Source organism: Leuciscus leuciscus (assembly GCF_965113295.1).
Source record: "Leuciscus leuciscus genome assembly, chromosome: 12".
Classification (NCBI taxonomy): Eukaryota; Metazoa; Chordata; class Actinopteri; order Cypriniformes; family Leuciscidae; genus Leuciscus; species Leuciscus leuciscus.
Window position 1 is genome coordinate 1895652 of NC_138736.1, and position 11575 is coordinate 1907226.

Consider the following 11575-nt stretch of genomic DNA (forward strand, 5'->3'; position numbering starts at 1 on the left):
TGAGTGTCACCTGGCGACAAATATCTTGGGCACGGGTCAACACATTTGACAAATTTCTTAGGACTTGCCTTGGACGTGCGTTTCATTCTGACGTAGTGTAGAGTTCCCTTTCGAAAGGGAACTAAACGCTTCTCTAAAAATCGTTTACATTGTAATCCTTTTATTTTTAATATTTGGCATGTTTGTGTGCTGCTGCGCTTCCCTGTGTGTGTATTAAGCTAAATGTGTACATGTGTTGTGGATCCACCTATAGGCGCATATTACTAACGCGCTCTTTAAATAACAAACAAAAATACTGCGCCATTGACTTTAGACCAGGGTTCAATTGGTCAATGGCTCAGTCTATTTTAGTTCCTAAAATTAGCAACGCTCCAATAATGCGCCTGAACACACACTCGTTCTCAGACCAGCGGCTCATGAGCGCACAAACGGGCGCAAATGCATTTTAAACAACGGGGCGCAGGACGTGAAAATGAAAACTGTGTCGGGCTGAAACTAGCAAAACACACTTGCGTCGCGCCTGGCGCTGCATTGCACCGGGTGTGTGATAGGGCCCACAGTTAGGATGTGTCAGCTATGTCGATTACCTGTGATAAAACGCGGCTCCGGTGAGGACGATGGAGTACTCGTTGGTCCATTTAGAGGTGTAGCCCCAGGCTTTTTTTACAGGGTCCCAGAAATGGCTCCTGGGAGGGTAGCCAACAATCCTCTCGGGAAAACTCCGCCACACATGGAAAGCAAAATTGATCTGGTAGAGTCAGATTAGAGAGGAAAAATTAGAGACACATGTCTTTAACTAGAATCTGAATTCACATTATAAAGGTGTCTTTAACTGTGCCACTGTAAGAAATGTAATTGTTTAACACGGTTAACATTCTAATATTCTAATTGCTCTAAAACGTCTCGGTTACATATGGTAACCCTCGTTCCCTGAGGGAGGGAACGGAGACGTACGTCGTGGTGAACGACGAATAGGAATCTCGCTAGAGAGGCCAATCTACTTCGAGTGAAACTAAACGGGCCAATGCATATTGGCGTGCAATCATTTGCATCAGCTGTGCAGCCTCGCAGCGCGGGTATTTAACGAGCAGCTGGTGCGATTGCACTTCAGTTTTTTGCTGAGGAGCCGAGCCGGTGAGCTGGCTGCCCCGGCGGGTCGCAGCAGATGTGGCGACGGGACGTACGTCTCCGTTCCCTCCCTCAGGGAACGAGGGTTACCATATGTAACCGAGACGTTCCCTATCGTTCGGTCACTACGACGTACGTCGTGGTGAACGACGAATAGGAATCCCTACCAAAGTGCCACAGCTGCTGCACCCCATCCAGCGCCCTGAGCAAGCCTCTACACCTTCTTGCCTGGAAGGACGATAGGAGAGGGCTTACACCGAGAGTATCCTTCACTGTTGTTCCGTGATAACCCATACAGTGAGATTATTGGATAACACTGGGAAAGCGTGCCCGAACTGAGGGAGGGGAACGCTGCGGGAGCCACAATCTTAAGAAGAGTTATGTGGGAATAAACATATGGACTAACCCAAGGGTTGTACTGCATATGAATAGTGGGTGACTTAGCCCAAGGGAAGACACGGGCTTCCGTTTAGGAGCAGCCGTGGAAGATATACACATATGGGATCCCCATAGGGTCACACATATGGGACCCAGCCTAGACCCGGTTCTCAAGGATTCAGCGGATAAAGGCCTGGCACCGGACGCTCCGCCACGTCCGGGCCGAGGGTGTTTGGAGGACTCGACAGGCTTTGACTCTGGAGCAATAAGGGTGCACAGTAGGGTGCAGCAAGCCGACAGAGCCGGTACTCACAGTGCTTCTACCCCTTTAGGGTGAGAACATGGGAGGACACGGGCTCTACACGTAGGCTATAGTATCTAGTGAACGTGTTAGGTGTCGCCCAGCCCGCAGCTCTACAGATATCTGTTAGCGAGGCGCCACGTGCCAGCGCCCAGGAGGATGCAACGCCTCTCGTGGAGTGTGCATGCAACCTGAGCGGGCAGGGCACGCCTTGAGCTTGGTAAGCCAAGGCGATGGCATCCACTATCCAGTGGGCCATCCTCTGCTTGGAGACAGCCTTCCCTTTCTGCTGGCCTCCGTAACAGACAAAGAGCTGGTCTGAGGTCCTGACGCCTTGAGTTCTGTCCATATACATACGCAGAGCGCGAACGGGATAGAGCAAAGCCAGGGCTGGGTCTGCCTCCTCCAGGGGCAGCGCTTGCAGGTTCACTACCTGATCTCTAAAGGGAGTGGTAGGAACCTTGGGCACATAGCCAGGCCGGGGTCTCAGTACAACATGGTTGTCACCCGGCCCGAACTCTAGGCACGATTCGTCGACCGAAAATGCTTGCAGGTCCCCTACCCTCTTGATCGAGGTCAGTGCAATCAGCAGCAAAGTCTTCAAGGAGAGAAGCTTTAAGTCTGCTGACTGCAAAGGCTCAAAGGGAGCATCCTGGAGTGCTCGGAGCACTAGGGAAAGGTCCCAAGAGGGTATGGAGGGGGGACGAGGAGGATTTAATCGTCTCGCCCCCCTAAGGAACCTGACGACCAGGTCGTGCTTTCCAACTGTTTTGCCATCTATGTGGTCATGATAAGCTGAAATAGCGGCAGCGTGTACTTTGAGGGTGGAGGGAAACAGCCTTCGCTCCAACCCTTGCTGCAAGAAGGAAAGCACTGACCCTATCGAACATCTTCGGGGGTCCTCTCTGCGAGAGGAACACCACTCGACGAACAGGTTCCACTTCAAGGCGTACGCACGTCTCGAAGACGGCGCTCGCGCAGAAGTGATGGTGTTAAGTACCTCTGAGGGTAAGTCACCTAGAACCTCCGCGTCCCACCAGGGACCAGACATGGAGTTTCCAGAGGTCCAGACGCGGGTGCCATAGGGTGCCCCGTCTCTGAGTCAGAAGATCCTTCCTCAGAGGAATGGGCTAGGGAGGGACTGTTACGAGGAGCATGAGTTCTGGGAACCAAGTCCGGGTGGGCCAATAGGGAGCCACCAGAAGGACCTGCTCCTCGTCCTCCCTGACTTTGCACGGAGTCTGTGCAAGTAGGCTCACTGGGGAAAACGCATTTTTGCGAAGGCCCCGGGGCCAGCTGTGAGCCAGTGCAACCGTGCCGAGTGTTCCCTCGGTCAGGGAGTGAAACAGCTGGCAGTGGGAGGTGTCTGAGGAGGCAAACAGGTCTACCTGAGCCTCCCCGAACTCTCTCCAAATCAGCTGAACCACCTGGGGGTGGAGTCGCCATTCTCCCGAAGCACAGCTCGTGATAGCTCGTCGGCCACACGGTTGAGCACACCGGGGACATACATGGCTAGAAGCGACCTCAGATGCTTCTGACTCCAGAGGAGGAGATGGCGGGCGAGTTGCGACATGAGACGGGAGCGTAGACAACCTTGTCGGTTGATTTACGCAACGGTCACAGTGTTGTCCGTACGGACCAGCACGTCTCTGCCCTGAAGCGGCTTTTTTAAGCGGCTCAGAGTGAGACGTGCTGCAAGCAACTCAAGGCAGTTGATGTGCCAATGCAGTTGGGGGTCCGTCCGCACCCCTGACACTGCATGCCCGTTTTACGTGGCACCCCAACCGGTGGGAGAGGCATCTGTGAAACCACAGCATGCCTGGACACCTGTTCCAAGGGGACTCCTGCCCGAAGGAACGAGGGGTCTGACCACGGACTGAAGGACTGGCGGCACTCCGGTGTGATTGTCACCCTGTGAGTGCCGTGATGCCACGCCCATCTCGGGACTCGGCCGAAAAGCCAGTGCTGAAGCGGTCTCATATGGAGCAGTCCAAGCGGGGTCACCGCTGCTGCCATATGCCCCAGGAGCCTCTGAAAGAATTTCAGTGGGACCGCCGTCCTGCCTTTGAATGTGTTCAAGCAGTTCAACACCAACTGAGCGCGCTGCTCTGTGAGGCGCTCTGTCTGAGTGACCGAATCCAACTCCATACCGAGAAAAGAGATCCTCTGCACGGGGGCGAGTTTGCTCTTTTCCCGGTTGACCTGAAGGCCCAGCTGGCTGAGGTGCCTGAGCACGAGGTCCCTGTGTTCACATAACTGATCTCGAGAGTGTGCCAGTATGAGCCAGTCGTCGAGACAGTTGAGGATGCGAACGCCCTGTTCTCTCATGGGAACAAGGGCCCCCTCTGTGACTTTCGTGAAGACACGGGTAGACAGGGACAGGCCGAAGGGCAGGACCTTGTACTGATATGCTCGACCCTCGAACGCAAGCACAGAACGGCCTGTGTTGGGGAAGAATCGAGACATGAAAGTACGCGTCCATCAGGTCGATCGCTGCAAACCAATCTCGGGGACGGGTGCATTCGAAAATGCGTTTCTGCGTGAGCATTTTGAACGGTAGCTTTTGAAGGCTCCGATTCAAAACTAGCAGGTCCAAGATCGGTCGTAACCCACCACCTTTCTTGGGTACAATGAAGTAGGGACTGTAGTGCCCTGACCTCATATCGGCTGGAGGGACCGGCTCTATCACGTCCTTCGCCAGTAGGTATCTCTGCTCTCACTGTAGTGGAGTGGATGGCCCGAAACTTGCGGGGACGCCGGGCGAACTGAATCGCATAGCCGAGCCTGATGGTCCGAATGAGCCAGCGAGACGGACTGGGGAGCACTAGCCAGGCTCGCAGAGACCGTACAAGCGGGACCAAAGGGACCGCAGGCGTACCCGGAGTGGGGTAGCGAGGTGGAACACAGGGGCTCGGCTTGGGAGGCTCTCTCTGGGAGGCGGCCCGTAGCGGAGTCTGAGTGTGTCGTGCAACACTTACCCGGTTCCACGAGGCAGGAGGTGCAGGAGGTGGCTTGGTTGCGTTCTCGAACCGCACACTGTTGCCTGCTGGCGATAGAAGAGGCGGATGAGAGTGGTGAGGATTCTCTCCTCCCACTGCTCTCCTGGCCCTTTTCAGACCCAGGGATGGAAGAACTGCTCTTTTTTTTTTTTTTTTTTTGAATTTAGGTACCACTGTGACTCCAGTGGTGGAACACTCAAAAGATTCGTTCCCCCGCCCTCACCGGGTGAAAGCAGCTCCACCCATCTCCGGGTCACCCATCTCAGGGGTGATTGTTTCACCGACCACTTAAACAGTGGCTGAGACGGGCGGTGTCATCCTCCTGCAGCGGACACAGTAGAGCAGGCTGTGCCGGAGTGTTTTTTTTTTTTTTTTTTTGCAGGGGATGACACCCTTGGCGACGAGTAGACTGAGGGGCGGCCCACGAGGCACTCTGGTGGTACGTCGGGGAAAGCGCTTCAGTCTGCTGCTAACTGCGGAGAACTGCTGGGCCAATTCTCAACAGTGTCGCCGAAAAGGCCACCTTGTGAGATGGGAGCATCGAGAAAGCGTACTTTGACGACGTCTCGCACCTCTGCAAGGACAGCCAGGGGCGTTTCTGGACCACCAAGGTGGACATCGTCTGGCCGAGGACCTGCGCTGTGACTTGAACACGGTCAGTCGACAAGCGCAGCTCAACTCCGGCTTAGAACTACCCTCGTGCAATAAGAGTGCCTTGGCCTCGCATGCAGGGCAGAGGTGGCTCGCCAGAGGCACAGCCACCCCACCATCGAGGGTAGCGAGAGAGGTGAAAACTTATGCAGAATTTGGCACTTTTGGCGTTCCATATTTTGGCACAAATATAGCTCCATACTCCTAAGTTTTCAATGCACATCCGAGAAAGACCCGGGAAAGCATGGCTGTCAGTTCTGAATCTGATTCAGCATAAGCACACACACTATTACAGTGGGAACTCAGCATACCCTCATTTCCAGAACAAAACAGGCCCTCTCTCCGATGCAGCAATCGACATCTGCCCTCAGCTGGAGCCCTGAATGAAACGCTAGGTTCCTCCAATTTTGAAGGACCAGCAATCCCATCCAGAAGCTGCACAACTTGTGATGCGCTAGAGAGGGAGGGGCCCTAGGGGGTTGGTTCCCCGAAGGAGAAGCCCTCAGCTCTCAGATCACCCAAGCCATTCTACTGAAGTAGACCTCTCCTGGTGGCCACCAGGGAGGGCGCTACAACGGAGAATAGACAAGGAGACCGCGCACCTAGAGCGCCGAGCGAGCGCTGGGTTGCCGTGACAACCCGCGCTGCAGCCCGGCAGCTCGACGGCACACGACACGCTGAGGAGCGAGAGATCCGTCGGGTTTTCCCCGCGGAAGCTCTCGGCGATCTCCACGGTCCCCCAGAGTGTCGAGCAGACCTGCAGCTGTGCTTTTACACACAAGCAGCGGCTGGCCAACAACAGAGGGGACTCAAACTTTCCAGAGAAAGAAGAGTTGACCGGCGTGTCGACGTGGTCATGTTCCCGTGCGAGAACATGAACCACCCACAAACACAGTCTCACATGTTTCCCAGGCATGCGAGACAGTGATCGTGGCCGTCAGTGAGGACAGGAAACGACCGCAACCAGAAACACACGGGTGGAATGTCATCTTTAGAAAGACGCAACTCACACCCATGTAAGCTCTTTCAGGGAAATACTCTCCTTGGTACTGAAGCACGCAGGGGAACGGTCGCAGCGGACACAGACAGGAATGCAACCTGTCGTGCGCTGTCTCCCTTCACGGCGGTCTTTACCAGCCATAAGAACGGCTATTCAGCGCTCTTGGCGCACCGTTACCAGCTGTGAAAACAGCTTTTTTGTTTTGCTCAGTAACACAAAAACAAAAGAGAGAAAAAGAAAGTCGACCCCGCTGCTGCGCTGTATCGCCCGCACCAGACACGAGAGATCATCTTGAAGAGCTTGCTCGTTGTTTGATCACTCAGTAGATTAAACAGCATCGAAACGCTCGGCTCCGAAGCAAAAAGCTGAAGTGCAATCGCACCAGCTGCTCGTTAAATACCCGCGCTGCGAGGCTGCACAGCTGATGCAAATGATTGCACGCCAATATGCATTGGCCCGTTTAGTTTCACTCGAAGTAGATTGGCCTCTCTAGCGAGATTCCTATTCGTCGTTCACCACGACGTACGTCGTAGTGACCGAACGATAGGGAACTGTAATTGCACTATAATTCATCACCATTATGGTGATCAGTGTTCCTTTGCTTGGGCTCTTGGACCTTGTTTATTCATATTCAAATGTAATCCAGCTGAGTCAGAAGTGTGACAAATGAAAACATTTGTTAAAACGATGACAAGTTAGACTATAAAATATGCTAATTGGCTGATTTTCATATTCTTGACAATGAAGATTTTATGTTAGCATTATATAAGCTTGAAGATTTACCAATAACTTATTTCAAATTAATAACTGTTTGTAGATCTTTCACAACAGTGATTCATCTTTAAAAGATTTGACATCATCTTGCAATGTTTTTCTTTTCTTCTTCTTTTTTTAACACACTTTTAAAATAAGTACTTGTTACGGAAATTATAGACTTTAAAAGAATATTCCCAAGTGCAAACTAAATGTAATGTTTGCAGTCACTTATTTGCATTTTCATTTCAATTAAATATAAATGCATTTAATGATGCAGAGACATAAAAAACACGATAACGGTGACACGCAACAAAAAAGATAAATTAATCTATTCAGCCTGTGTGTCTCCATAGTACACATGTATATATAAATGAACTAAATTAATACCTTTTTACAACAAAAATGTACCATCATTGAGCTTACTTAAGCTGGACTGTGACACTATTTTCTTCTAGAAACAATTATTTTCCTGTTATCTCTGTAAAGCTGCTTTGAAACAATCTGTACTGTAAAAAGCACTATATAAATTAAGCTGACTTGACTTGACATGCACTGTAGAAATATTAGATATTGTTTGTTTACAGTCATTTTAGTTTTTTTCCAACACTAAACTCACAGTAAAACCCATGCTTTTTTTACTTAAAAACTTGACTAAAATGAAGAAATTTCTGAGTGTGCAGTTACACACAAGAGAAGTCATACTCTGAAAGTATTAACCTGGAATATACTGTACTTTAACAGTGTGTGAGATGAAGAGGAGAGGCAGACTCACCTCGCTGGTCAACAGCACCGTGTCTTCATCCAGGCTCAAAACCGCCTCCGTCTCAATAGATGCATGAGGAAGGAATCGGCTGCTCGTCTGCGGACACAGAGAAAAGAGCTGAGAGAGAGAGAGAGAGAGAGAGAGAGAGGGATGAGCGAGAGCGAGAGAGAGAGAGAGAGCGAGAGAGAGAGAGAGAAAGAGAGAGAGAGAGAGAGAGAGAGAGAGAGAGAGAGAGAGAGAGAGTGCCCGTACTGTGACAGAGCAACACTTTCTCACCAGCTTTCACATCTATGAGGACAATATTATACTAAATTTGAAATACTTTGCCCTAACTTTATAAAATGAAACAATAAAACACAACTTCAACATGTATTAGGTGAAAGAGATTGTATCCTACTAGCAGCAAGATACATTAATGCCTGTCACAAAAAGAGGGAGGAGTCGATAATTAGTGATGCGCTCGCACACACACTCACTCATACACACACTCACACACACTCACTCATACACACACTCACACACGCTCACACTCACAAACACTCACTGAATTCTAAATTGTTCATAGAATTCTGAAATGTTGAATAATTGTTCTACTTACCTTTTTATTCATTTATTTATCTATTTATTTATTTTATGTAGGCTATGTATGATGATTGGAAATGCTTTGGCAATACATTGAAATAATGTCATGCCAATAAAGCACATATGAACTGAATGAGAGAGAGAGAGAGAGAGAGAGAGAGAGAGAGAGAGAGAGAGAGAGAGAGAGAGAGAGAGAGAGAGAGAGAGACACACAACTCGACTGCGCTCTCGCTTCAATACTCACTTTCCTCCTGCCATCTGTGACGATGAGCGGCACTGGCATCGGCGGCCATTTACTGCGCTGAGGGAGCGACTTCTCACTGTTCCACAGAATGATGATCTGACAAGAAACCCAAGCAAGAACACACTCTCACTATCACAGCATGCACACCTGGCTGATCTGTTCCTGTTGGCTTTTGACTGTGTTCAACTAATCGATGTTTCTGTTGATTTTCTCACTTTCTGTTACTTCGTTATCATTTGGCAGATTATTGCTGAAGTGAAAGAAGTTTTGAAAAGTGAACTTAAAAACGTTACAGAATTTTACGTTTATTGTTATGAAAAAAGATTTTTTTTATGAAATATATATTTTCAAAAACATGTTTTGCTCTAAAACTGTGAGAAAATCAAAGCCATAAATCTAAAAAAGTTTAAATGAATTTGAGCCTGATATCTCAAAAGATGATCTTTCAGTAAGATTGTGTTTGGCTGCAGTACCAAACGCTTCCACTAGAGGAAATTCGTTTCCCATTCATTTCCAATGCGCTCATTTTTGACCGTGAAGAACACAAGTGTGACTATTGTTTTCAGGACCATTTAACCTGTTGGAATCATATCCATGATTTTTTTTTGTGTGTGTGTGTGTGTTCACAGCAAGTGCCAAACCCTTTACAAGTTTCATACTATTCTGATGAAGAAAGAAATTCTTTAAAAAAATAAATGTAAAATCTCTCTGCCAAAAATGACCAAAGAGCACCAGGGAGTTAAGTTTGTAAAGATCCATATTACGTACCTGTGAGCAATATTTGGATTTGGAGACGACCTGAAGGAGCTTCATGATTGGCTGAGACTGGGAGACCAGAGGTGAGGTGGCATGAATTACCGCGGTGAACTCCTGACCTGGGCTGGTCCCTACATCAACAGAGCACAGAGAGTGAGTGTACTTACATTTACATTTACATTTACATTTAGTCATTTAGCAGACGCCTTTGTCCAAAGCGACTTACAAATTAGGACAAAATTCAGCGAGTCATCATAAAGAGGCAAAAGCAACAACAACGCAAGAAGTGCTCAAAATTCGAAGTTCAGGTATTATTCAGAGTAGAGTACTTAACTTTAGGACACTTTGGCTGCATCCGAAATTGCATACTTTCTTCTTACTATATAGTAGGCGAAAAACAGCATGTGACAAAAGAAATATGTCTGAATTCAGAGGTCGCGTTAACCGAAAGTTTTCCGGTGTTGTGCCGAATTTTGACCCCCTGCCAAATTATTACCCCCCTCGTTGAAGTCAGTACCTGATTGCCTAATCCTAACCCTATCCCTAATCCTAACTCCTCCCCCTAATCCTAACTCCTCCCCCACAACTAATCCTAAACCTACCAATACTAGGGGGATAATCATTTGGCGGGGCTCGAAATTCGGCACAACACCGTAATTCTGTAATTCTCACCCCAGTCCAATTGTGGTGAGTGTGCTCTCGCTGACTATCAAGTTACTGGTCAACAATTGGCTTTCCTACTGTTTACAAGCTGATTTATTGACGTTTTTCTGCGGTTGAAACACTGATTGAGCGACTACATGAGAGACATACGGATTTCAGTGAGTTGGACAGTATCTTTCAACGTATTTTCTGATGTTCATGTTTTTATTCATGTTTATTTCGTTCTGTAACGTAGTAAAAAGGAAGGGGTGATCGCGTTCATTCAAGGCGCTAATGAGCTCTTGTGCCAAATTAAAGAGCGCCAAAGCGGTATTTATTGCTTGAATTTTGTGATAAAATGGACAGAATTTGAACTTTGTTTCATATCAAAAGAAGGCTAACAAAGCACAAAGCTTATTTATAGGACAAACATTCATTATGAAACCTGAAAAGTGACCCACAGTTCAACTTTCTCTTAATACATAAATAAATGAATAAATGCAAATGTAAGTTTGTGAATACAAATTAAAATATGAACGAAAACAGAACCTACTAAATGGCTTTTTATCATTAAAATATGAAAATTAATAATAATAGATTATGAGGGAATTTTTACGACCCTGTCCGTCAAAATGACAGACAACGCGGAAGTCTCACGCGACCTCTGGTCTGAACTCTAGTACGCTACTCATAAAAGAGCATAGACATAATAAATGCATAGACGCCCTATTAATATGTATTTATTATGTCTATGATAAAAGAGTAGGTGAAAACACCCGGATGATCTACTACTTCCGGTGGGATTCTGAAGTGTGCATATGATGGACACTTTACTATCCCATGAGGCCACAGGAGAGGATTTGTGATTTGTGTGGTAGGTCACATGATAATGACAATGTGCGAAGAACATCCTTATCTAGCGGTCTCATACTATATGCATACTAGATACTCCAATGACTGCTAGACTAGTTGCAAAGTCAAGTCAAGTCAATAAAGTGTTACTGAAATTGCTAGTAAATTTCACAAATAATTGCAAAGAAGCAACAAGTAACACGTTGCATTAAACATGACATTTTTAAATAACAGTATTTTCAATAATATTTATTTTATGTAGAGAATCCTCTCCAGCGCACGCTCACCCAGGTTGTAGTAGTAGAAGGGGTAGTGTGCCAGGTGTGTGGAGTACTCGGGCAGAACCAGCAGCCCTCCAGGTAAGGCGTTCCACATGAACTTATTTCTGGAGATGTGCGAGTAAACTCTGTCCTTTATGATCTGACAGACATTAAAACAGCAGCATTAAATATAACGGTAACTCTTTACAATAAGGTTCATTAGTTAATGTATTAACTATAATGAACTAACCATGAGCAATCCA

General features: G+C 47.7%; 2 protein-coding genes and 1 long non-coding RNA gene across 3 annotated transcripts in view; 2 read left to right on the top strand and 1 right to left on the bottom strand.

Moving 5' to 3' along the window:
* The window catches only part of LOC309510889 (uncharacterized protein), a 264657-nt gene that overhangs the window by 194338 nt on the left and 58744 nt on the right, over window positions 1-11575 (top strand). The window lies entirely within an intron of this gene.
* The window catches only part of LOC309511002, a 51967-nt gene that overhangs the window by 19657 nt on the left and 20735 nt on the right, over window positions 1-11575 (top strand). The window lies entirely within an intron of this gene.
* The window catches only part of LOC309510669 (exostosin-1c-like), a gene marked incomplete at its 5' end in the record, with an annotated part of 23257 nt that continues 12132 nt past the window's right edge, over window positions 451-11575 (bottom strand). Inside the window, 5 exons of the mRNA XM_082185541.1 lie at window positions 451-748; window positions 7986-8072; window positions 8803-8898; window positions 9571-9689; window positions 11340-11472. Coding sequence (XP_082041667.1) covers window positions 584-748; window positions 7986-8072; window positions 8803-8898; window positions 9571-9689; window positions 11340-11472 — 600 coding nt within the window. The 3' untranslated portion in view covers window positions 451-583. The remainder of the gene's footprint in view (window positions 749-7985; window positions 8073-8802; window positions 8899-9570; window positions 9690-11339; window positions 11473-11575) is intronic.